Below are 24,464 nucleotides of genomic sequence, written 5' to 3'. Positions count from 1 at the left end.
CCACCACGATCAAGGTATACCTCTCGCAATTTTTTTTTGAAGAATCCAGATCACCAATCCACCACTCAGACCCAGTTTTTAGGGTGCCCAATCCAGGTCACCTATCTATTTTTTTAAAACTTTGATTTCAGAAACAATGAATATTAAAGAAAATCATTGTAAATCCACCCCATATATTAGGTATACTTTTTGTAACTGATAAGAACTGTTACTTTTGGTAGGAGGAGGTCGAAAGTGCTTTTGGCTGTTAGATGTAAAATCAAGTTGTTGAAGTTGTATCATTGACTACGTTCAAAGACCAAAAGAATTTTCTTGAGCTTTGTGACACACTCTAAGTTGTCAAATTTGTTTAGAATTTATCAAACTACACCTAAATTTTCAACAATTTAATAGTTCACGTTTTTTCAAATATTTCAATACATGTTCGTGAGTAATTTGAAAGGTTATTTGAAATTAAACGAAAAGATCAGTGTAAAATTTTAAGAGAAAAGTTTATATAGAGCTGAGGTTCTAAACAATCAAATTTGAGCCTACATCAAAAATTTCATTAGAAGAGCTTGTTTTGACGCCCAAATATATGCAAATCGATCATCTCGACATCGATATGCATGGACATGAGAAAAAAAATGGATTTCAAGTTTTGAAAATAGTGTATTTTGTAACACATTTTTGAATAGTCAATTTTCAAGATTTTCAAGTTTTCATTGATATGTCGATCTATACTATTTTTAAAGCTTTAAACTTTATAAATAAATATAAAATATATTTTAAGGCTATCACAAAGATTTTCAATATTAAAACCATATTTCTCGATACTATTTGAAGGTAGGCTCTAACTTGATGGTTTAGAGCCTAGGCTCTATACAAACCGCACCCAAATTTTAAATAGTTTATTTCTTATACATATTTTCGATAAATTTCCCAATTTTTGTATTGTGACCTTCTTGCACGATCATAAACATTAGTACATAATACTTTTCATATATGGCCCCTTCCATTCTATTTGTTCTCCCTCTCCTCCTCTCATGCAACTCCCTATATCTCTAAAACCCTCCCTTATCTCCCACAAACCTGCTAAACTTTTCTCTCTAAGATTATTAGTTGGTTCATAGAGTATATATATATTTAATATTTTTAATTTTTAATTTTAAAAAATAGTAGTGTTTCAAACCATTTTTTTTATTGTTTTCAAAGGTTGGTGTGGATAGGCAGATTCGCAGTGGAGATGCTCACCATGGTTTTCTAGGATGTTCGGACTATAATATGGTCCATGTCGATCAAGATACAAAATAAAGAAAATTTTAGATTATTCGGAAATTTGAAGCAATTAAACTCAATGAGTTAGAAGCATCCCTATAATCCTCAACGAGTATGCCATTTTCTCCATGGATCAATCTAGGTCTTTCGGGATCATTATTAAGATCATATAACAAAATCCTCAAGGAGTATGCCTTGGTCTCCATGGATCAATCTCGGTCTTTCGGGATCATTATTAAGATCATTATTAAGATCATAAAGTTAGCCACAATTAGGCAGATCAGACAATGTTGAAGAGGTGAATTACAGATCTAGGGGTCATGCACAGTATACAACGACTACTATAGATCACCTACGATCTCTACGGACCATGACTTGAATTATGGAATAAAATCGTGGCCTATGATACCTATTCGGATCAATTTGAAAGTTTGCAATGGTCAAGCAGCTCTGATCATAGGGAACCTCATACCACGATGGATTTAGTAAAAGTGATAAGTCAATGGGGATTTGGGTCCTTACCCTTTATGAGGCTTGACATTACAAAAACACATGTCATTTTGCGGTTGCATTATGTTTTTTTGTGTGATAATACAGTTCCCGCAGTCACACAAAAGCCTCTATAAATAACCCTTTATTATGGAAAGTTATCGGTTCGATTTATGCGTATTTTCTATGTCCCTTGCATTTTGCCATGGTCAGGCAGAAAATTTGCCTCAATCAAATTTAAATTTGCTAGTTTTCACTTTTTCTCATTCATTTTTTGAAGAAAATCTATTTTACATATGATGGTTTCTCGCAAGGGTGCTGTTGGCATACGGATGCAACCGTAGCTGTAGAGGTAAGGTGCACCTTTAAATTTTATCATGGTATATAATTTTGATGTAAAATGTTCTTAGGATTATCTCAAAATCTATTTTTAAATATAATTATAAAATTTTAAATTTAAAAAATGGTAAAATCAAGTAGACTATAAACATATGAAAATCTTGAAAATGGATGGTGTAGATAATATGTTGTAAAATGCACTATTTCTGAGACTTAAAATCTTTTTATTTTTCATGGTCATACATCTCGATGTCGAGATGATCAATCAAAGGGTTTTTCAACATTAAAACTACCTTTTCTGATGGATTTTTGACGTGCATCCGTAGTTCTACATTATAAAGTTGCATCCTTATATAAACTTTTTCCTTCTTGTAATACCATAAATTCTCAAGGAAAACTTACTAAGGAGAGGAACTTGCACGATGATCTAGATAGAATTCTTTAGTGACATTAAACATGCCAGTAACATATGATTTTCATACCATAAGCAATGTTCTCTTTGCTTGTCTAATTATATAAAGGACGTGGTTTTTATGCATCCAGCCCACGTATTGTAGAAATGCGGGGTTGGCAATAAATGTTTTTTTTAAATGTAATTTGATGTTAAAATTGAGAGAATATAAAATCTTTAACATGGAGATCATGAATACGGAAAAAAAAATTCAAAACTATACATAATAATTATATTAAGAAAACATTTGGACCGTTAGTTACACTTGTTTTTAGGTGGACCACCTATTTGTATCCATTTTTAAGATGGATGCTTTATACCTTTGGGCCGCATATTGTAGAAATGCGGACCAGCCCGCATGAAACAATTTTCCTAATATAAATGACACATAGCTATTGCAAAAACAAATCCTTAGTTTTGTCTTGTACCATCTCCTCATACAAGGGATATTGTTGTTGTGGTTCTCTTTTGACCTATTACTTCACTAGAATATTGAAACAAAGTTATTTACCATAACTTTAGATAATGCATCATAGATGCAATTATCCCAAAATCATCACTTGCCCTTAGTAGGCTACTGCATCCTCTTTATTTCTCACTAGCAGCAGGGTGCAAGGGGGCTGCACACTCTCTCTTAACATCACTTCACACTAGACTTTGTTTGCAGGGGTGTTTGCCTCAATCTTTTCTAGGGAAAAGTTTATATAGAGCTGAGGCTCTAAACAGTCAAATTGGAGCTGACCACAAAAGTTTCACTAGAAGATGTTGTTTTGATACCCAAATATCCTCAAGTTGATCATCTCAACATCAAGATGAGTGGACCTAAGAAAAAAATGGATTTCAAGTTTTGGAAATAGTGTATTTTGTAATGTATTTTTGAACCGTCAATTTTCAAGTTTTCATAGACTGTCGATCTACACTATTTTTTAAGCTTTAAACTTCATAAATAAAAATGAAAATATATTTTAAGGCTATCACAAAGATTTCCAGTATTGAAACCACATTTCTCGATACTATTTGAAGGTAGGCTCTAATTTGATTGTTTAGAGCATGAGCTCCATAGTCTATACAAACCGCACCCCTACATAAAAGCCACTATTTTAATCCGATGAGTTTGTTCTTTTGCTACATGTACTTGTTCGCTACCAAAAGTGATCTCTCGTATTATTCATGAAACTCTTAAATATGTTGAAGCAATTTGATATTGAGAATGTTGTTCACCACATCTCGAACTATTCAATTTGGATTCAGTAATGTTGTGACTATTGTTTGGGGAATATTTGCTATATTTGTATGTATTTTCATTGCCTATTGTGAGGTTATTATTTAGGGCCCCCATACTCTATTATATGACTTTTCAGTTTAATAGGGGTGCAAAATAGTGTTTGTTGGACCTGTGGGTTGGGTTGGGCCCCTTTTGTAGGGCCTATGGGCTTGGGCTAGGCCAATCCTGAATGTAGAAATCATTAGATTAACATGGTGAGCCTGGGTTTGTCTAGGCCTTGCCTGCTCCCACCCCCATATGTAACTTTAATTTACTTTAAAAAACCTTGTCATTCATAATCATTTTAAAACTTTCCCTTAAAAAAAAAAAAGAGGCAATTCAAGATAGAGTGTGACTCTTTGAAGGAGTCGTTTACCTTCTTTTTTTTTTTTGACACTTATTCTTAAAACCCCACTTTATATTTTAAATCAATGACTTCCATTGCTAATAGAAGTAACCAAACCCTAATTATACATTGTATTTAGTTATAACTAAAATATGGGAGAATCTCAGCAGAAACCCTTTCTGATCTTTGCTTTTAAGTAAAGAATTAAATCTCAGATAATGTCGAAGTACGGTCAAAGACTGATTTCAAAAGATCAACCATCTCTAAGAACCGCCAGCAACATCGGTGTAAAATCACACAAAAACTCAAGGAAAGAAACTGAGAAACAAGAAAACAAAATAAAAAACCTAAAATCAATTGAAACTAAACTAAAGAAAAGATAGAAAGTTTACTTAAACCTTGGCTCGAGACATTTGAAACTCGAAGTCAAGGCTCGTATCAAGACGACAAAACCTAGAAATCGATCACTGATCCAAAGATTTGCACCTTTGTGCCTTAAATTTCCCTTAAGAGAATTTTCTTGGAATAAGTTTTCTCTGAATTGAAGATTTTTAGAGAGTTTTGGTGGAAACTTTGAGGAGATTTGCCATAGCGTTTTTAAACTACGGTTTCTAGGGATTCCTAGCTTCTAGAGTTTATTGTAACCTAAAGGGTTTCCCAGGAATTTTTAATTTTTTCTTATGAGTTTCAGATGATGAATTATGGGCGGCTAGAGGAGTTCATATAGGCTTCAATTTGGGGCACTAATCTTACTAGGATTAAAGCCCTAAGTTTGTCTTTGAAATTCTAATTCTATTACGATTAGGTTTGATGGGGTTATGGATTGGGTCAAATTCGGAGCCAAACAGGATCTAGAAGTGTGTAGAATATTTGACCAAGACCAAAAATCCTTAGAAATTCTATAATTTTGCAAAAAAAATTAGGATAGTGATGCGATATGCATTGCTAATTCCGATTTTCCCCTAGATCATTCTGGATTCCCCATTGAATCCAATTCTTGCAATTTATGTTTTCTGAGCATCTTTATACTATTTTGGATGAATATGGATCAACCAGGATATCCCTATAGAAAGATGAAAAGATGTTACATTGGTTTCTTTAATTTAGTATTTTTTTAGGGATTGTGGATTATAGACTATGGTGCATTAAGATTCACTGGATTAAAATTCATATGGTTCAAGGTTACAAACTCTGGGGATTTCCTTGGTGAAATTTTTTTAGGGGGGTGTCTGTAGTCTTTCCATTTGACTATGTCTAAATAAAAGGAACAGTATACTATAATTGGTGTATGTATAACATAATTTAGGAATGATAGGGATCATGCGTGATCAATTTTAGATGAGTATCGTAATGTGATGTTTAGAGTTCCATTCATATATAATATATAGCAAAAAAATCAAAAAATAAAAAACTATACAATAAGACAATTTACTAGTTATAAGAAACTTACAATTGTAGAAAATTTACTTCGTACAAGAAAGCCACACTTACTTTTGGTCATTACATATTAAATTTCCCTTTTTTTTGCTAAGAATAATATAAAGAAATATAGAGTGTGTTATGGAACTTTGTGACACAACTTAGGTTGTTGAATTTCATATCCAACCGTTACCATTCTTATAAGGTAAATTGATATTTAGAACAAAGAAAAGAGTGTAAATAGAACAATGTACTCAATGCAAGTTTACAAATTGCAAAAAATTTATTAGGTACATGGTGGCCATGATTACTTTTAGCTGTTAGATATTAAATACGACAGCCAAGAATAATGCAATCAAGTAGAATGTGTTATTTGGCAATATTTAAAATCCAATTTTTTTTTTTCTTGAACTGTTAAATCATTCGATTTGGTATATGGCTGTAAGAGCGATTGTAACTTTGTACCAAATGTAAATGGTCTATGTGTATGAACCCTTTTTTTTTTAGAAACTTTTTTTTGCTAAGCTTCTAAGTTGTTTAGGGATATCCATTGTATACAAGCCTAAGGTCATAATGCCACCATTAATTAGTGTTTCAAAACCCCGATCGGTGGGCAGATTGTTCACTCGTAGACCTATATCTTATCGTTGAATTGGCAATAAGATCAGGTCTAGATTGGTGCAAATCAGAGATCCAAAATGTTAAAGACATAAATTAAAATACAAATTTATGGGGTGGGGATATAAAGAGGGGAAGGTTTTCCATACTCCCCCTAATGTATGATTGTTATGTACTTCCCCTTACCTATCAGTCAGATCCGAATGAACGCTTCAGATGGATCCAATTACAGTGTCATATTTCTACATTATTTTATTTTCAATTTTATTTTTTAGAAAACATTTTGACACTAAATTTTGGGTGCCCACTCCTCTCTTAAACTTACACATTCAAAAACTATAAATAACTATTCTCGACAAAATAAATTGATCAAAATACCCCTGAAAGTTTTACAAGTATTTTGATCATTTTATTTAATTATAAATGTTGTTTTAGATGTGGCCTATTGAGATTCCGGCACTTACCAAATTTCATATCCATACAATTTGTAGAATAAATACTAAACAAGAAATACTATGAGGCGTCGGATCTAGATTAAATGGTCAATGACTTATTTGATCTAAATTTGAAGGATGGATGGAGGAGTATAGAACTTCTATATAGCAGGGAAGTATAGAAACCTTTTCCTATATAGAATCTAAAAAAATATCGAATAAACTTAAAAACAACATAAACAAATAAGGTAATTTTAAATGGGACCAAGCTAGGATCCATATCATTCCCGAATTGATTCGATCCTGACCAATTTCCATCCAATTGACAATCCCAATTGGATATCACTTGATTTTAAGGAAAAACATAGAATGAAAGCATTTATTTTTAGTACAAGGTATCGTTGACCATTGGATGCGAAATTGAGTGGCCGCATTTATTCTATTAACCAAGTTCAAAATTCAAAAAAAAATTTCTCGAGCTATCAGATGTTATACTCAACATTTATAAGTAATGCGATCACAAAGATAAATAGTTACATTGTATAAAATCTTTGATTTTAAAACTGTGCTATAATTATCTTTGATTTTGTATAGTCTCATTATACAAATCAGGATATACATGGGCAACGTACGAAATACGTGCATCTCATACACACGTGCACGCTTTGCCCATTGTTTTAGGGTTGGAAAGTCTTGGGATTTATCCCCCCCAACTTTTGCCCTTTATTTATTTCATATCTCCCCTTCATAACTTCTGGTTTTGATTCTCTTCTGAAGCTTCGCGGCGGAGATCTTACTTCTCTGCCCTAACTTTTTCTCTCTACCGCTCCTTTATCTCTCTCTCAGGTGATCTCTCCCTCAATCTCTTTCTCCTTTTTGATTCCTTTTCTGGGTGATCTCTCTCTCAATCTCTTTCTCCATTTTTATTCCTTATCTGTATCATCTAAGATGGGTAGTATCTAGATTTTATCTCACTAATTTTTCCGAAGGTTTCGACTCTATTGATGGATTTTACTTTTGCGAGTTGAATTTACTCCTCTGCCCTAGCTTTATCTCGCTATTGATCTTAGCTGTATTTATTGGAGGCATGGTTTATTTTCACTTGAGATCCCACCGATCAAATAATAGACCTGAAATAACTGATTAGATCGATTCTCTGATTTCAAGTTTAGTTTTTAATGCAATGGATCTCCTGTGAATAGACCCCTTTCTGGGGTATTGAATTAGGATTTTTTTTCTATTTGGACTAATTGGTGCAAGCTTTTTGATTGGTATCGAACTATTAAAGTGGTTCCAAAATTATTTATTTATTTTTTATTTGAAGAGACTTCTGCCTTTATTCTGGTTTGGATATTTGACTGAAATTAGGGTTTTGGATTGTTTTGAAATTAGGGTTTTGGGTATGATCCGATGTTTTGGCTATTTTTATGTTCGGTTTGTTTCGAGTTCATCAGAAAAATAATGTTCAATTTGTTTGGAGAGACAGGTTTTGTGCTTACAGGACCTAGGGTTTTACGTTTTTATTAATGAACTGATAGCAGATTTGAATTTATGGTATAAAGCGGATTGTGTTTCGTATTATCTTCTTTTGTAATATACTTTATGCTATAAGTGAATAAGAATTAGGGTTTCTGGTAGTATAATCAGTACTTTTTCCTTTCTCTTGTTGATAACTTCGATTGCTAATCTGGAGAGGAAATTAGGGCTTCTGGTGATTTTATGAATTTTTTGTTGTTAATTGCTTTGATTATTCTTTTTCCAGATTCTTATTAGAGATCAAGGTTTCAAAAAGCGCTAGGCCAAAATGATAGATTGTATTAGTAATAGTCTCCAACTCTCTTGGCAATACTTTTGATTCTCAGAAATAGGTATAGCTAAGAGTACCTATGTCTATGGTTCTCATGCTTTGCGGGTTTAAGTTTTTTATAGTTTTTTTTTTTATATTTCTAATGCTATAGTATCTGTATTTTTCTTTCCTCTCCCCCATCCCTCCGGGTCTCTCTCCCTCCTTCATCTCTTTCATCTCTTCCTTCATCTCTTAGTCTGAGCACCCAGGATGTGGGCTGCCTCTATCTTTCTTAAATAGTATGCAACTCCCCTTCTTTTTAAAACGTTGGCCGATTATCAAAAAAAAAAGAAATGAAATTGAGGGCTTATGGAAGAAAATAACCCCATATTTAAACCTTTTTTGGGGGTGGAAATTACCCCCTTTGCCCTTTTGGACATCTTTAAAAATTGAATAAGGAAAAAGGGCCCATGTTAGCTCAGAACTGGGTGTTGGGTGCCCACAGTACAGCTGTTCAGAATTCTCTCTGATGTATTCTGTTCTTGGAAAATCCAACTTCTATTATAGAACCGATGATTTGCAAATTTTTGGGCCTTTTTGGAACCTGTCTGTGTTTGTATTTGATTAGATTACCTAGCTCAGTTTGGATGAACTGATCCCAATATGAAACTTTCTGCAATATATTTAATTTTTGGATTTCTTGAGTGAGTTTGGAGTATTTGGTTACTGTTTTACTAAACTTATGCTGCAGCTAAATTACTCTTTCATTGAACTTTTGGGCCAGCACAATGTATGAATTTGTTGTTTATGATTTATGAAATATGATGCTGTTAACATAAGTAGGTCTCTATACAATGAAATCCCTCAACCTTTACCATGGTTGCCAATGTTTGTGGGAGGTCTATTGCCTAAGTAAACTTTGGCAGGAAAGTGTTTGAAATTATTGTTTTAAAAGTTGGTATTACAATGTCTTTGAAGCTTTTTCTTTAGATTCATAATGAGATATGTATTTAATTACTACATAATCAAATTATACTACTACAAAGTCATAAGGTCACATTCTGAGAGGACTGGTTGAATTATTTCCAAACTGTTATACTGTTCATCCATTGTAGAATATAATTTTATGTAGATAGTACAGGATGCTCATTTTATCCCACGATTTCTATTTTTCTTGCATGGTATAATCATTTAGGTTTTTTCTTGAAATGTTTAGGCGACCGCATTGTTTTGTTTATCGAGGTTATCATAGTTTAGCTCCGTCTTTTCTGCTCATTTGATTTTGAAGGTTACTTAGTGGGTGGTCCTTTGGATCGTTTTTGGGATACAAGATACCTTCTTTATTTATGATACATACAATGATTCTACCTTTTATGTCCATTTTTTTGAAAGCTTTTCTATTGCTATCTCATTATTTTTTAAAATATTTGTATTCACTCTCTTATCATTTACCTTTTTGTACTATTTCTATGAATCTATATACAAGTGAACTCTTAGAAAAATTATATGTATCTTTGCCTTGTCATACACAATGAATAAAAAAATTATATATATCTTTGCCTAGTCATACACATGATATTTCATTGTGATCTGTCATGGAAAGTTCTTCTATTTGCTCTTATTTGCCAGTTATACTAGTTGTTTTATTACTTCTTGTATGGGGAATTAGCTTCCTAATCACTACAGAAGAATTTGTATTTTAATAAAATCCTCAAATGTTGGAGATTATCTGGATATAAATAAGTTATTATGCATGATGAAATCTCTGTTCACTGTCTGCACTATACTATGCAGTCAATCAGGTTCCATTTTTAGGTGTCAAAGGGTCACTATTATTTGATGAACTGATCTTTGTATTTGCATGTAGGAAGTTGCTTGTGTATGCATAATTGTGGGTGTTTGAAGTCTAGATGGGGATTTGTTACACATTTGGGGAGTATAATAATATTCATGAATTAGACAAGGAGTTGGTTCTTTTATGAATGCGTAACATAAATAACATGATGGGCATATTAATTATTCATGTGTAAATATTTGAAAAAATATATATATTCATGTATAGGCACTTAGAAACTCTATGATTCAGTAGAAGAGCAGAATCGAATGAAAAATGTAGTTAGAAGTATTGTTTCTCATTCCATCATCGGGTGCAGCTGTCTTCGCCCTGGAAACAGCGAGGATAGTAAACATAGGAATAGTCAGAAGTTTTACTGGAAATGACATTGCTAAAATTGGTGGAAGTGAAAACATAATGTTAAGAAGCAGGAATGTTCTTTGTAGAATGATTTAGAGCGCGGCTCGTTTATCCTTGGGATGTGGCAATAAAAGCAAGTAAGTAAATTATTTTGCAGCATATGCCTTTGATATTTGTATTAATCAAGATTTGTTTACTGGAACTTTGACATTATTGTTTGCTTAGAATTTGTATTGGATCTTAGTCTGTCACTTGTAGTTCTGATAGATTATTGTTGTTTTCCTTTCTAATGTAATTCATTAGTGTTGGAATTGTGCAAAACATAATTGGCCAGTATTGTTGGATGTGGATGGGTAACATGTAGTTAAGGCCAAGATGACCAATTGCTGGCTCCCTCCCTCCCTCCCTCCCCCTCTCTCTCTCTTGTGTTGTGGAGGATGGGGAATATCTCTTGATGTATAATGGCTTTATTTATGATTGTTTGCTGTTCTGTCCTGCACTCACCATATGCTGGAAGTACTCTTCCTGGGCAGATCTCTACATTTTGTGATTTAATTTTTCTGGCCTGCCTCGATGCCGGCCAGGAAAAGTGATCTTATTCATTGCTCCCAAATTATGTGCTTTTATATTCCACAAATCTTTGAGATGATATTTGTCAAGGGATTGAATATCTGAAATTCTCCCTGGGCTGTGCTCTTTATTTTCTGCCTCTGTTTTGGTGTTGTCCTGGCTATCAAAATCGTGCTTTTATTATGGCCACTCCTCCGCTTTGGTTTTTCTTGCTATTAGATTTGATTCTGATGAATCAATTAGTTCTATAAACTGAATGGAACTAATTTGTAGACTTTTTTTTTTATAATTTTATAATTTTATAATTTTTTTTATTTTTGAAGAGTTGTAGTAAATAGAAGCACATGCTCAGTATTATGTGCTAGAGGTTTTAAAGTGTCTTTTAATCAATGGTGTCAGGTTTTAGCTTGATAACGTTGTTAAAATCTGGGGCTTTTTCCTTTCTTCAACACAATTATGTTTTTCTTAAACATAATGTCAATCTTTGGTAAATTTTGCATTTATTAGGATCTCACAAGTTTCTATTGCAGTTTGCAATCATGGCTTTGGCACCAGAAGGGTCACAATTTGATGCTCGTCAGTATGATGCAAAGATGAGTGAATTGTAAGTGTTATCTCAGTCGAATGTTCCTTTTGCCTCTGGCTCACCTTTTATTTGTCCAGAGATAAATGGTTTTGTTTACAGTCTGTCGATACATTGGTTATTTCAGGCTTCAAGCTGATGGAGAGGATTTCTTTGCCTCATATGATGAGGTTTTTGAAAGTTTTGATTCGATGGGTCTTCAAGAGAACCTTCTTAGAGGCATTTATGCTTATGGTAAAAGTTCTTCATTCATGATAGTTTCTTTTGCTCCATGCTTTATTGGAATACCCTTTTATGGAGTGAGAGGATCTGCTGAACCTTTTCTTTCATTTTATAAGGTTTCGAAAAGCCTTCTGCTATCCAGCAGAGGGGGATTGTGCCATTCTGCAAGGGACTTGATGTGATTCAGCAGGCACAGTCGGGTACTGGGAAGACAGCTACTTTCTGCTCTGGAATTCTTCAACAGCTTGATTATGGCTTATTGGAATGCCAGGCTTTGGTTCTTGCTCCCACTCGAGAACTTGCACAACAGATTGAGAAGGTTATGCGTGCACTTGGTGATTATTTGGGTGTCAAAGTTCATGCTTGTGTTGGTGGAACCAGTGTTCGCGAGGATCAGCGCATCCTTTCGAGTGGGGTGCATGTTGTTGTTGGAACCCCAGGTCGTGTGTTTGACATGTTGCGAAGGCAGTCTCTCCGCCCTGATTACATCAAGATGTTTGTGCTTGATGAGGCTGATGAAATGCTCTCAAGGGGTTTCAAGGATCAGGTCTGTGCTTTTATCACTGTTAAATTACTTTTCTATTTTTTGTTTTAGTGATGATGATACTTCATGGTTCACTATTCAAAACTTCTTGTTTACTTACGCCGATGTTGACACCAACTTATAATAAATCATTTATCGTTTGTTCCAGCTTAGTCTCTTGACAATGTCCTGGTTTTTTGCATGCGTGTTCTTCACCAGTGCTGTCACATTCATGCCATCTGCTACATTTTGAGAGGCCAACTTATGTACCTCTTTCCCAGTACTTTTTGGTCTCTTTTTTTTTTGGGGGTCTAGAAATTGGCGTTTTTTTTTCCTTTTAGGCCTCTTATTTCCTAATGTCTTAATGTTCTTGCATGGTTTGATATGTTTTGTCAAACTACCAGGGCTTCCTTATTCTGCTACGACTGCATTTCACATCATTTTCTGAGTGCATTGAGATTTCTGTTCTCAAATATATTCCTTCTAGGTTAAGACTGACTTCAATGAGTTCTTTGTTTTGTCCAAGGATATCATTGCTTCCTTGGAAACTTTATTGACCTATTTAATATGTTCCTTCTAGGTTAAGACCGACTTCAATGAATTCTTTGTTTTGTCTAAGGATATCATTGCTTCCTTGGAAACTTTATCGACCTATTTAGCATATGCATTTTCTAATTTTATTACATTTGCATTAATATTTTTGACTACTACTATCTAGCTCTTGCCTGAAATCTTTACATAGAAAATCAGTATCCTTTAGTCTAACTGAATATAGTTTAAATCATGTATCTTTTTTGTATTGTTACCCCGATGATTGAAAATAATGGTGCATTAGATGTTGCCATTATTATAGAGTTTTATGATGTTTCTATGGTTTCTTCCCCATCTCTGCAAAATGCTAATAATGTCATATTCCCTTGCTTGCATGCTGCTATACTGATTGTTGCAAGCTAGTTTACATTCAATATGTGATTGTATGACTTGGTGTCTACAGTTCATGTATGCACATGTTGCATATTCGTAGTTGTTCCTTGATATTTTTAGTTACCTACCATACTTTATGCAAGTTATGAGACTATTGATAGTTTGTGTATTCCATCTGTTACTGAGTAATGAATTTTCAGCTTTCTGAAACTAGTTTACCAATGTTTGGGACTGGAAAGGAGGTGTACTTAAACAGGCCACATGTTCCTCTTAATATTTGTGCACTCTTTTCATTGTTTTCCAAGAAGGAAAATGAACTACTTGCACAAAAACAAAGTGACAAAAAAATGGCAAACACTCTAGCGTTTTTTTCTGGGGTTCTCACTTTAGAAGTACATCCATGGGACTTGTAATGTTTAGATGTGGAAAACTATATTTCTTTTCTCATACAAAATGCATGTTTCTTCAGAAAAAGAGAGGAGAAAAATCATGTGCTTTGCAATTCATGAAACAAGTTTGCGGGGAGATATTGCTGTGTTTCACTCAATAGTCATGTGTTAGCCTTTTTAATGATTTAGTTAAATTTCATGATTTTTTTTCTTTTATGTGAAAACTTCTTGAAAAGATGATCAAAAGATCTCTAGAAAATTGTTGGCTAGCTTTTCCTTAAGTTTTCAATGATCCAGTTTTTATGATTTTTGAAAATTTTATGATATCTTGGAAGTAAACAATAATTACTATTTCTGATAATTGGTTTTTCTCCCCCAGATATATGACATTTTCCAGCTCCTCCCCTCAAAGGTCCAAGTGGGTGTCTTCTCAGCTACAATGCCCCCTGAGGCCCTTGAGATCACTCGCAAGTTCATGAACAAGCCTGTTCGAATCCTTGTCAAGCGTGACGAGCTCACCCTTGAGGGTATCAAGCAATTCTATGTGAACGTAGAGAGGGAGGAGTGGAAACTCGACACCCTTTGCGACCTTTACGAGACCCTAGCTATCACCCAGAGTGTGATTTTTGTCAACACTCGCCGCAAGGTCGACTGGCTCACCGACAAGATGCGCAGTCGTGACCACACTGTGTCTGCCACCCACGGAGACATGGACCAAAACACCAGGGACGTCATCATGCGAGAGTTTAGGTCTGGATCATCTCGTGTCCTCATCACCACTGATCTCCTGGCCCGTGGTATCGATGTGCAGCAGGTGTCCCTTGTTATAAACTATGATCTCCCTACTCAACCTGAGAACTACCTTCACCGTATTGGTCGTAGTGGTCGGTTTGGGAGGAAGGGTGTGGCCATTAACTTTGTCACTCGTGATGATGAGAGGATGCTCTTGGACATCCAGAGGTTCTACAATGTGGTCATTGAGGAGCTCCCCTCGAATGTTGCTGATCTGCTTTAAGGAAGTCGAGAACGGTATTTGGGCAATTGGTAAGTTGGGCTGTTTTTTCTCTCTATACTAATTATTGTTGTGGCTGGGTCTTGATCTTTTGGGTTGATATTACATGTAAGAGGTGGTAACAGACTATTTCAACTGTTTGTAAGAGTGGTGCATGCATGGTTAGTATATGCTTTGCATGGTAGCGTGTATTTGCAGGGAAACCCATTCTTGCAAATTTTGCAGAAGCTTTTTCTTTTCTTCTTTTCTTTTTTAGGTTATATCTTAATTTGTTTCTTATGGGAGCCATGTACTCTAGATTGGTACTCTTTTGGGCATGGTTTTTTCATGTTTTCCGTGAAAATAGAATGTTTTTTGAAGTCCAGTTTTGATCTCACTCTATCAACAACATATGCAGTGACTGTTAAAAGTCCATGTTGCTTGCATACAAGTGTGTAGATGGTTACTCATTGGTTTGGTAGTTTCAGAATCTGCAATCTGTGAAAGGCATTTTATCAGTCACGCATGTGCTTGCACAAGAAAAATTGACTCATGAATTCTTTCTAATGAGTTTTACATATACTCCAATCATGATATAGAGAAAGCGGTTGAATATGTTGCATTGAGAAAAAAATGTTCGTACATGATTTTCTGTTATATTTCAAAAGAAAAGGAAAATTTGTAAGCCTCATGATGTGTTGTTTTAATTTCCAGGTCAAATATTTCAACCACCCCCTCTAATAAAGTTCTGTGAAATTATTTTCCTTCATGCATGGATTTAGGCAATTCGTTTATGGTGTGTTTGGCCTTGGGGAGGAGTGGCATTGGAAGTTGTCTTCTCAAGATGCTGCTTTCACTTTTTGACATATGGTTTTCAATGTTAATGTTAAAGGTTTTCAATGATAAAGCCTTAAAGGAAGTCACAGCGTCCTAAAGTTGTTTAGCATTACCCACTTATCAAACATGTGCTGCAATGTGTGGAAGTGATGGCTGTAGAACCTGTTGTTTTAAAAAAATGTGTGCCATTAAAGTAACATATGGTAAGTGGGATCTAAAATAGTTGGAAAAAGGTTATGATGATAACCTATACTAATGGCTAATGATTTCCCCCTTTCTTGATCTGTTTCTTTTCATGTTTTTCTTAATTCACTAGAAACACTAAACCAACACAAAACCAGGCTTTACCAATGGGCAGAGCTTGGTGCAGCCAAAGCTAACCGGTGGCCGATTGCGTGAGTCGGCCAAGATACTTGGCTTGCCCTATGGGCGAGGTGATCTCCTGAATCTGCATAACACACCCTTGTATGTCGATCTTCTATAGATTGTTATTTACTCAAAATCGGTCAAATCGTGTGTTGGCCAGATCCTTTTTAAAAAGTATCGAGGGTATGTGCCCCATTACAAACACTTGGACAAATATTTCAATTTTTATTGATAATTTTAAAAAGAAAATTACATTATTAGAAACAATAAGAGAAGATAAATGAGCTTTACCCGTAGCTAACCACACTATTAGTTTCACGATAAAGATAAGAAACTTCACTAAAAATATGAGAAAAGGAGACCGGAAAAGGAGACCAAAAGAGTAGCTACAATATCTATGATATGCAACCAACCATAAAGAATGGAGTACCCAAAGGACCTTCTGATCTTTATTACACCGTCTAATCATGTATGAGAAAAGGAGACCGAAAGAGTAGCTACAATATCTATAATTTGCAACCAACCATAAAGAATGGAGTATCCGAAGGACCTTTCGAGTTTTATTACACCATCTCATCATGTTCATGGAATCTTTCAATCATGCAACTTAAACTTTAAGTTTTTAGCGATGAAAATCTTCAATCCACTAAAGAAAGCACTAAGCTTAGCAAAGTTTGCAGTTGCATTACCTATCGGACCAGCATAGGTAAATAAAACATTCCCAAAACAATATCGGACCAGCATAGGTAAATAAAACATTCTGAAAACAATCCCGCAACACTCCACCAATCCCAGCAAAGTTTGCAATCAGCATAGGTAAATAAAACATTCCCAAAACAATATCGGACCAGCATAGGTAAATAAAACATTCTGAAAACAATCCCGCAACACTCCACCAATCCCAGCAAAGTTTGCAATCAGCATAGGTAAATAAAACATTCCCAAAACAATCCCGCAACACTCCACCAGACCAGTTAGGTAAATAAAACATTCCCAAAACAATCCCGCAACACTCCACCAATCCCATCTAATCCAGGGTTACCCAAATGTTAGTACCAATAGAGAAAAGATTAACTTGATAATCCCGCAACACTCCACCAATCCCAGCTAACCCAGGGTTGCCCAAATGTTAGTACCAAGAGAGAAAAGATTAACCTGAGAAATACCCTAGCCCTACTTTGTAACTGAGATATGCCCCATCCCTCCTTTGTACCTAATAGCCATATATGCCCCATCCCTCCTTTGAACTGATAGCCACGACCCATCCTCCTTTGTAATTGATAGTCACGACCAAATTGAAAATTTGATGCCTATCAAAAGTCCTTTTATTTCTCTTATTCCAAACCTCCTAAAAAAGCACACCCTTTGCTATCTTCCAAATTATATTACCCGTCTTAGGTAGATGAGGTAGAGCTAAATGCGAGACAATCCCCTCCACAAATTAAGGAAGCTAAATGCGAGACAATTCCCTCCACAAATTGAGGAAGCACCAAATTTATCTCTAAAACACCAAACAAACAATGCCAAATTCTCATCGTGAAAGGGCAATGAATAAATAAATATGCACCTGATTCACCATCTGACTCGCATGGCAAACAAACATTTGACAATATCTTTTCCCTTTTGATCAAATTATCAATAGTCAAGACTTTCTTCTGAGAAGCTAGCCAAACAAAAACTTGAACTTTGTGGGAGGAATTGGCCACTTCCAAATTTGAAGGATATGAGGGCAAGACCATCTCCATCAGTCATGAAAGAAAAGATTATAACATGATTTGACAGAAAAACACTATCACTTTCAATCTGCCATATCATCTCATCTTCATCATTCTGTAAAATATAGGCCTTATCCAACAGCCCCATTAATGCACACCAATGAGACAACAACACATTATTCAATCAGCTATAAGTCAAATAAATATCCCATGAAAGCAAATCACCCGTTCTTTCTATCGCTTCACTTACCCTTAAGTTTGGCTTAGAAACAATTCTAAATAACTCTGGAAAAGCAAACTTAAGTGGATACTCCCCTTGCCACTTATGGTGCCAAAACAAAATTTGATTGCTACCGCTTAAATTCCATATAAAGTAACTCGAAATCATAGGCCTGCAATTAAAGATAGCTCTCCACACATGAGAGGTATCATTACCTCTTCCACCCTCAAGCCAAAAGTCATGTCTATCCATACCATGTTTTGATAATAAAACTTGGTATCACAATTGGTCCTCCAGATGGAGACTACGCCACCACCATTTGCACATCAAAGCTAGGTTAACCATTCTAATATTTCGAATACCCAAACCTCCTTCCCGCTTTGGAGTGCATATTTTATCCCATCTTAGCAAATGAAATTTCCTAGCCTCACCACTGGAACCCCATAGAAAGTCCCGTATCATCTTTTCAATTTTTTTTGCGATCGAAGCGGGTATATTAATCAAGGACATCTGATAACTCGGAAGGTTAGCCAAACATGACTTCAATAAAGTTAAAGTCCCGCCCAATGACAAATACTTATGCTTTCAAAGATCAAGTTTGAGTTGAACTCTTTCAAATACTTTATCACAGACAACAATGGAAAGTCTTTAATAAGAAATAGGCAAGGCGAGATATATAACAGGCAATGAACCAGTCTTACATACCATAACACTAGCCAGATTCGCTACCACCTCCTCTGAGCAATTTATAACAATCATAGAGACTTGTAAAAATTAACTTTCAGGCCCACACAAACTTCTAAAAATCTAACAATGTTCTTCACTCGCATAGACTTAGCATCACAAAAAATGAAAGCATCGTCTGCATATTGCAAATATGAGACATTAATACCTGAGGCAGAGATTTTAAAGCTTGTAAAATGACCCAGACTCTCTGCCCTACTCATCATCAAACTGAAACATTCAGCATAGATAGTAAATAAGAAGGAGACAGAGGATCCCCTTGACAAAGTCCTCTAAAGACTTTGAAAAAACCAATAAGACTCCTCCTAAATAACAAAACCAATAGGACTCCTCTTAAATAACAAGGCAGACGTCCTTTAGGTGTAGAATAAACCAGATGTCAAAAACCAGCAGCCTTGGGGATCGAACTCGAGACCACTTGACTAAAGAGGCATACGAAGACGAAGAGCTGCGTAAATAGGAATACTAAGGGTGGACTGCTAACTGGTATTGCCATTTTGCGTTTAGTGTTAAATATTGGAAGGGAGGTTATATGGTATATAACATTTTTTTTGGAAAAAGTTTATATACAAGTGCAAGGCTCTAAACAATCAAGATAGGGCGCTTCTCAAAAATTTAACTAGAATAGATTGCTATCCTCAAATTGATCAACTCGACCTCATGATGCATGGACGTGAGAAACAAAATGAATTTCAAGTTTTGAAAATAGTACATCTTGTAATGCATTTTTGGACAGTCAATTTTCAAGATTTTCTATTTTTCATAAATTTGCTCAATCTACGCTATTTTTGAAGCTTTAAATTTTATAATTAGAGATGGAAATATATTTTAAAGCTATCACTAAGATTTGCAGTATTGAAACCACATTTCTCGACACTATTTGAAGGTATACTTTACTTTGATTGTTAGAACCTCGGCTCTATACAAACCACTTGGTCTTTATTTTTATTTTTTAACTTGAACTCGTCCGAATAACTCGCATTGACGGAGATGTGAGTACCTTGGCCCGCTATTTTTTCAACCTTTATCAGACTGTTCCTTAAGGCTTTTCCTCCCCTATAGACCAGGGACCTTTTCATAGTTTTTACCCTATTTCGGAGTAGTTGGGTGGATGAGAACTTGCCCAGTCTAGTGTGCCTAGGGATAATGTCAATCAAAAGGAAACGTTACTTCTTTTAATTTTTGAAGAAAATGTTTAATTTGTCCGATGCAATAGTCAATTGTTTTCTGGTTTTTGGCTATTATTCCAACAAGCATCTGATCTCTCCATTGGGCAGATGTTGCCATAAAAATTGTTGACAGCCAACTTAAAACTCCATCACCGTCCGAGCACGTGTACGGGTCAGGTTTGAGGTTCAATATCTTTCACTCACCCAAAAAATAAAAAAAATAAAAAATAAAAAAAGCAAGGATGAAGTGTCTTAACACATTAATTGCTCGATTAAAGGCCGGGATAGCTGCATGCACCAGAAAAAGTTCTATGTACTCCTTATGATCAATGTTACAGTAGTAGTAGTAGTTTACTGGAGATGGATTTCCTTGTTCATCGAAAGGTATAGTTTTATCAAGACCCTATAGTATACTAAGCACCACTGCCAGTGTTTAAAAAGCTGAGCCGGTGTGCTGAATCGGTCTCCTACCGAACTTTCGTGCTCATTTGTGTCGAACGATTTGAAAATTTTGGAAGTTTCAATTCGCTCACGATTATGCTCAGTGCCTCCACTCAGTTGACAAGAAGGGAAAATTTAAAATCCTTTTTATTAATATAAAGGCAACCTATTGTCAAAAGTTTTGGAGTAAAAAAATTTGAAAGTTTCAAATCACTCACAATTATGCTCAGTGCCTTCCACTCAATTGACAACAAGGGAAAGTTTAAAGTAATGTTTATTAATATAAAAACAACCTATTGTCAAAAGTTTTGAAGTAGAGGTTTCTAAAATCACTATAAATTCTAGAATGAGCGCTCGAACATATTTTTAATTGCAATCGACAGCCATATGACGTGTTGCTATTTATTAGGTGAAAACAAAGAAGAAAAAGTTTATATAAGGTTGTAACCTTGTACTGTTGAAGTATCACCTAAAAAAACTAGTGAAAAAAAAGAGTGTTATGAAGTTGGGAGATCTTCCAATTGATCATCTCGACCTTGAGATGTATGGATAAAAAAATAAAGAATTTGAAGTCCTAAAATAATGCATCTTGTAACACGTTATCTGGACTGTCTATTTTCAAGATTGTAAAGTATTTGTGAATTTCCTTGATCTGCATTATTTTTTAAAATATAAATTTTATTTTTAGAGTTGAACATGAATTTTCAAGTCATCGTAATGTTTTCGATACCAAAATTACATCTTTTGGAAAAATTTAAAGGTGCATTATATGTAGTATAAAGTTAGTAAAATTACATTCGAAGTTGTCTAGTATATATGGCAGCCGAGTGCCTATCCACCATCCATTCTACACAATGGGCATTGAAGATGAATGTTACAATGCCAGACTTACCTTTTTTTTTTTAAGGAACAGTAACAATATCCATTCAAATGGTATAACATGGATACAACAAAGCACAGTTAAAAAATACTGGCCATTACAAGAAAAGAGAACAAATTCAACAAACTTCTACAACACTACTAGACAACTATTAAAGATAACTAAGAAACCCCTGCTTTCACAATATAGTTAATAGTTAAAACTTTCGTAGCATGTTAATAGTTAAAACTTTTTTCAATTTCAATTTCAATAGTTATAAAAGACTCTTACTTTCAAAAGGATAAGCCACTCCCAGATTTTTTCAATCTCTTTGTCCATCCATCTAACACGATCATTATATAACAATTTGTAAGCTGAGCCAACCGAAAATTTACTACTGTGACTAGGTTCCCAAACCACTTTATCTTCAATTTCAGGACAATAATAGAACTAACTTAGGAGCTTCAAACAATGAGTATATTATTTACAACTCTTCTATATGAACGACAAATATCCCACCTTATTATATGTTGTTTTACATTTTGAATTAACTTTGAATAAAAAAAAAGGAAACCGATTCTTAAGAGGACTTTCACTTAACAATTTCCCTTGCCAAAATCTCACTTTATTTCCTTTTCCTATAATGTTTCTCACATTAGTAAAAAAGAATAACCTATGGGCCAAAATACCTTTCCCGATAGAATAACGTTTCATCTCCATGGCCATCCTTAAGGATGAATGGTGTATGGACCTTCATAAATGATCATCCTATTATTTTATATTTTTATGTAAAAGTTCAATGTTGAACCCTTACTCCTCTCTCTAACAAGCTGGGTATGTATTAAAATTAGTGTTTTAAAACCCGGCTGCATGTGTTGGATCGTTTACCGATAAATTCGTGTCGGATCGCTAGATCAACAATCTGAATTAGGTTTGGATCGGTTCGAATTGTTGATCCAAAAAATGTTAATTAATAAATAAAATAACAATAAAAATAGGGATTTATATAGTGGGGATTTAGGGAAACGTAGGGAAGTATTAGACAAGCATAAAAAGGAAAAAAAATATAGAAAAGTGGTACTTTTAGAGAACAACAAGTCTAGGACCCATGTCATCGTAAAACTGATTCTATCTTGATGGAATCCCATTCAGATCGACGATGCAGATTGAAAATTGCTGGATTTTAAAATACTAGTTAAAATATAAAGGGGCATAATGAAACTTGGAAATGGTTTTCCAGTTATTTATACGTGGAGGAAATAACAAATGGAATGAAGAGTATATGATCACTTTGCATGATTTAAAGGGATTGGAGGGGGGATATGAAAAAAAAGACCAATGTGATCTTTTGCCAGGGAAATACAATAAATTTTTTTTTTTTATATAAAAAATAATTACCTCTTATAATTTTGGCAAAAACATCACTCACAGATGGTCTTATTACAAACAATAGAAATTCCAAAAATAAATAACACATCAATAAGATAAATCTCAACTACTTGATGCCCTTCATACAACCTAATAGTGTGTTTGAGAATCTAAAATAAAAGAACAAATAAATAAAATAAAAGATGCTGGAGATTGCCTCAACCCCGTTTTTTACACCCCACACCGAGTCACCACATCTAATAGCGCGGGATCAGCGGTATAGCTTCAATCTCAAACCGAAAAAGCTAATTTCGGCCAAACTAGGTAAGTACAATTAAATCTCTACAAAATCCTAACTCCAAAATAATAGGCTCAAACCCTAATTTTTCCAACCCTTAAATTAGATTATGAGAGAGAAAGAGAGTCTCTATGTTGGGGCGTGCCCCCTAGGGTCTTTTTAGGAGAGAAGAGAGTAAAGGGAGAAAATCAGCGAGTAGAGAGAGAGGGGCGTGGCCCCTAGGGAGGAGAGAGAGAGGTGTGTAGAGATGGGGGAGAGCATTCTTATTTATAGTGAAATTTAGGCCTAGGGTTTCTTTAGGGTTTCTCATAGTTTGCCTCTTTTTTGATATTGAATATGGACTGTTGATCAATGTGACTTGTGGGGTGAGAGATCTGAACCATTCATTCCATAGATGAGTCATCAACATTATGGAAGGTGCATGAACCATTATCCCCCTTTCCTTAAACTATTTTCCTATTAATATATTTAAATAAATTAAATCCATTAAAGATATCATACATTCCATAAAATTGCATTATCCATCTCATAAATTTCATAAGAATATATCAAGAAATATCAAGTTAATATTTACTATCTTAAATAGATAAGATATGATCAATATTTACTATATTACAAATTGACCATATGTCACAAGATACCCTTTCGATAGTTAAATAACTTGATCACAAAGCTATCAAAAGGAATCCAAAGGGGTGAGGCGTGCCACCCCTATGTGGCACATGTGGCCCCCCACCCACGTGCGACATTGGTGGGCCCATGTAAACTTTGGGCACCCATGGAATACTTTAAAATTGAATAAAATAATTTAATATATATTTGAATTTTTATAACATTGTTAAAACAATAATTGTATTTTTATAATTCCAAAAATCATAAAGAAAAAATATCGAGAGATTCATAAAAATTCAAATAATAAAATTAAAATCATTTCAATAATAAAATGAACACAATTAAATTAATATGATGGAAAAAGGATCCATATGGTTTTAGGAATTCAATATGTAATTTAGGGGTGCGCCACCTTCAACTCTGAACTACAAACTACACTAGTTTTATCGAACCGACACAATGTTTCTCATGACCCACAGACCAATAGGGGCTCATTAGCAGATCACCAAAGTCAAGCCGATGAATTAATAGGTCGCAATCCCTGTCTGTGGATTACAGGTCCTCCCCTAGAGACGAGTGACCTAATGCAACCACAGCTCTACGGTGCATAGGGGTATCTCTCGCACATGCATACGCTTCACCTAAAGGTGGATATCTGGCTTTCTTGAACAATTTATCAATATGCATGCCGTGTGATGGAACATGGTTGAGGTTTTGGCCCCCGTCTCAGTAGGCATACCATCACACAAGGGTCACACAGTTCCTCGGCTCACTCATTTAGGTATAAGCTCTGACCTCATTAAGGGCTAACCCAAAACTCTACTCGGTTAATTTTTTATGCCCAAGTACCTTGGGTTTTCCAACCGACTGGCTTAGATCGTAAAGCACAGTCCGGTATCAGTAAATATCATTTGCTTATTATTGTCCTCGAGGGACCGCACTCCCATTGAGTTTATGTTCCACTATAATAAATATTTTTCGAAGAGATAAAATATCTTTTTCCACTTTTGGTGGTCACATTCATAGGTCTACATAT

At 34.9% G+C, this 24,464-nt stretch overlaps 1 protein-coding gene across 1 annotated transcript; it reads left to right on the top strand.

Annotated features, from left to right (window-relative positions):
* The first annotated feature begins 7,373 nt into the window (after positions 1 to 7,373).
* LOC18443664 (eukaryotic initiation factor 4A-3) lies at positions 7,374 to 15,184 on the top strand. The gene is made up of 5 exons (XM_006853846.4): positions 7,374 to 7,463; positions 11,698 to 11,771; positions 11,878 to 11,984; positions 12,089 to 12,519; positions 14,188 to 15,184. The coding sequence occupies exons 2-5, from the start codon at positions 11,707 to 11,709 to the stop codon at positions 14,821 to 14,823; spliced, it is 1,239 nt and encodes a 412-aa protein (XP_006853908.1). The 5' UTR covers positions 7,374 to 7,463; positions 11,698 to 11,706; the 3' UTR covers positions 14,824 to 15,184.
* The last annotated feature ends 9,280 nt before the right edge of the window (positions 15,185 to 24,464 follow it).

Source organism: Amborella trichopoda, chromosome 5 (assembly GCF_054954075.1).
Source record: "Amborella trichopoda isolate Santa Cruz 75 chromosome 5, AtrichopodaSantaCruz75HAP2 v2.0, whole genome shotgun sequence".
In the NCBI taxonomy this organism is placed as follows: domain Eukaryota; kingdom Viridiplantae; phylum Streptophyta; class Magnoliopsida; order Amborellales; family Amborellaceae; genus Amborella; species Amborella trichopoda.
Note: the sequence above shows the minus strand (reverse complement) of the source record. Positions and strands in the feature narration are given on the sequence as shown.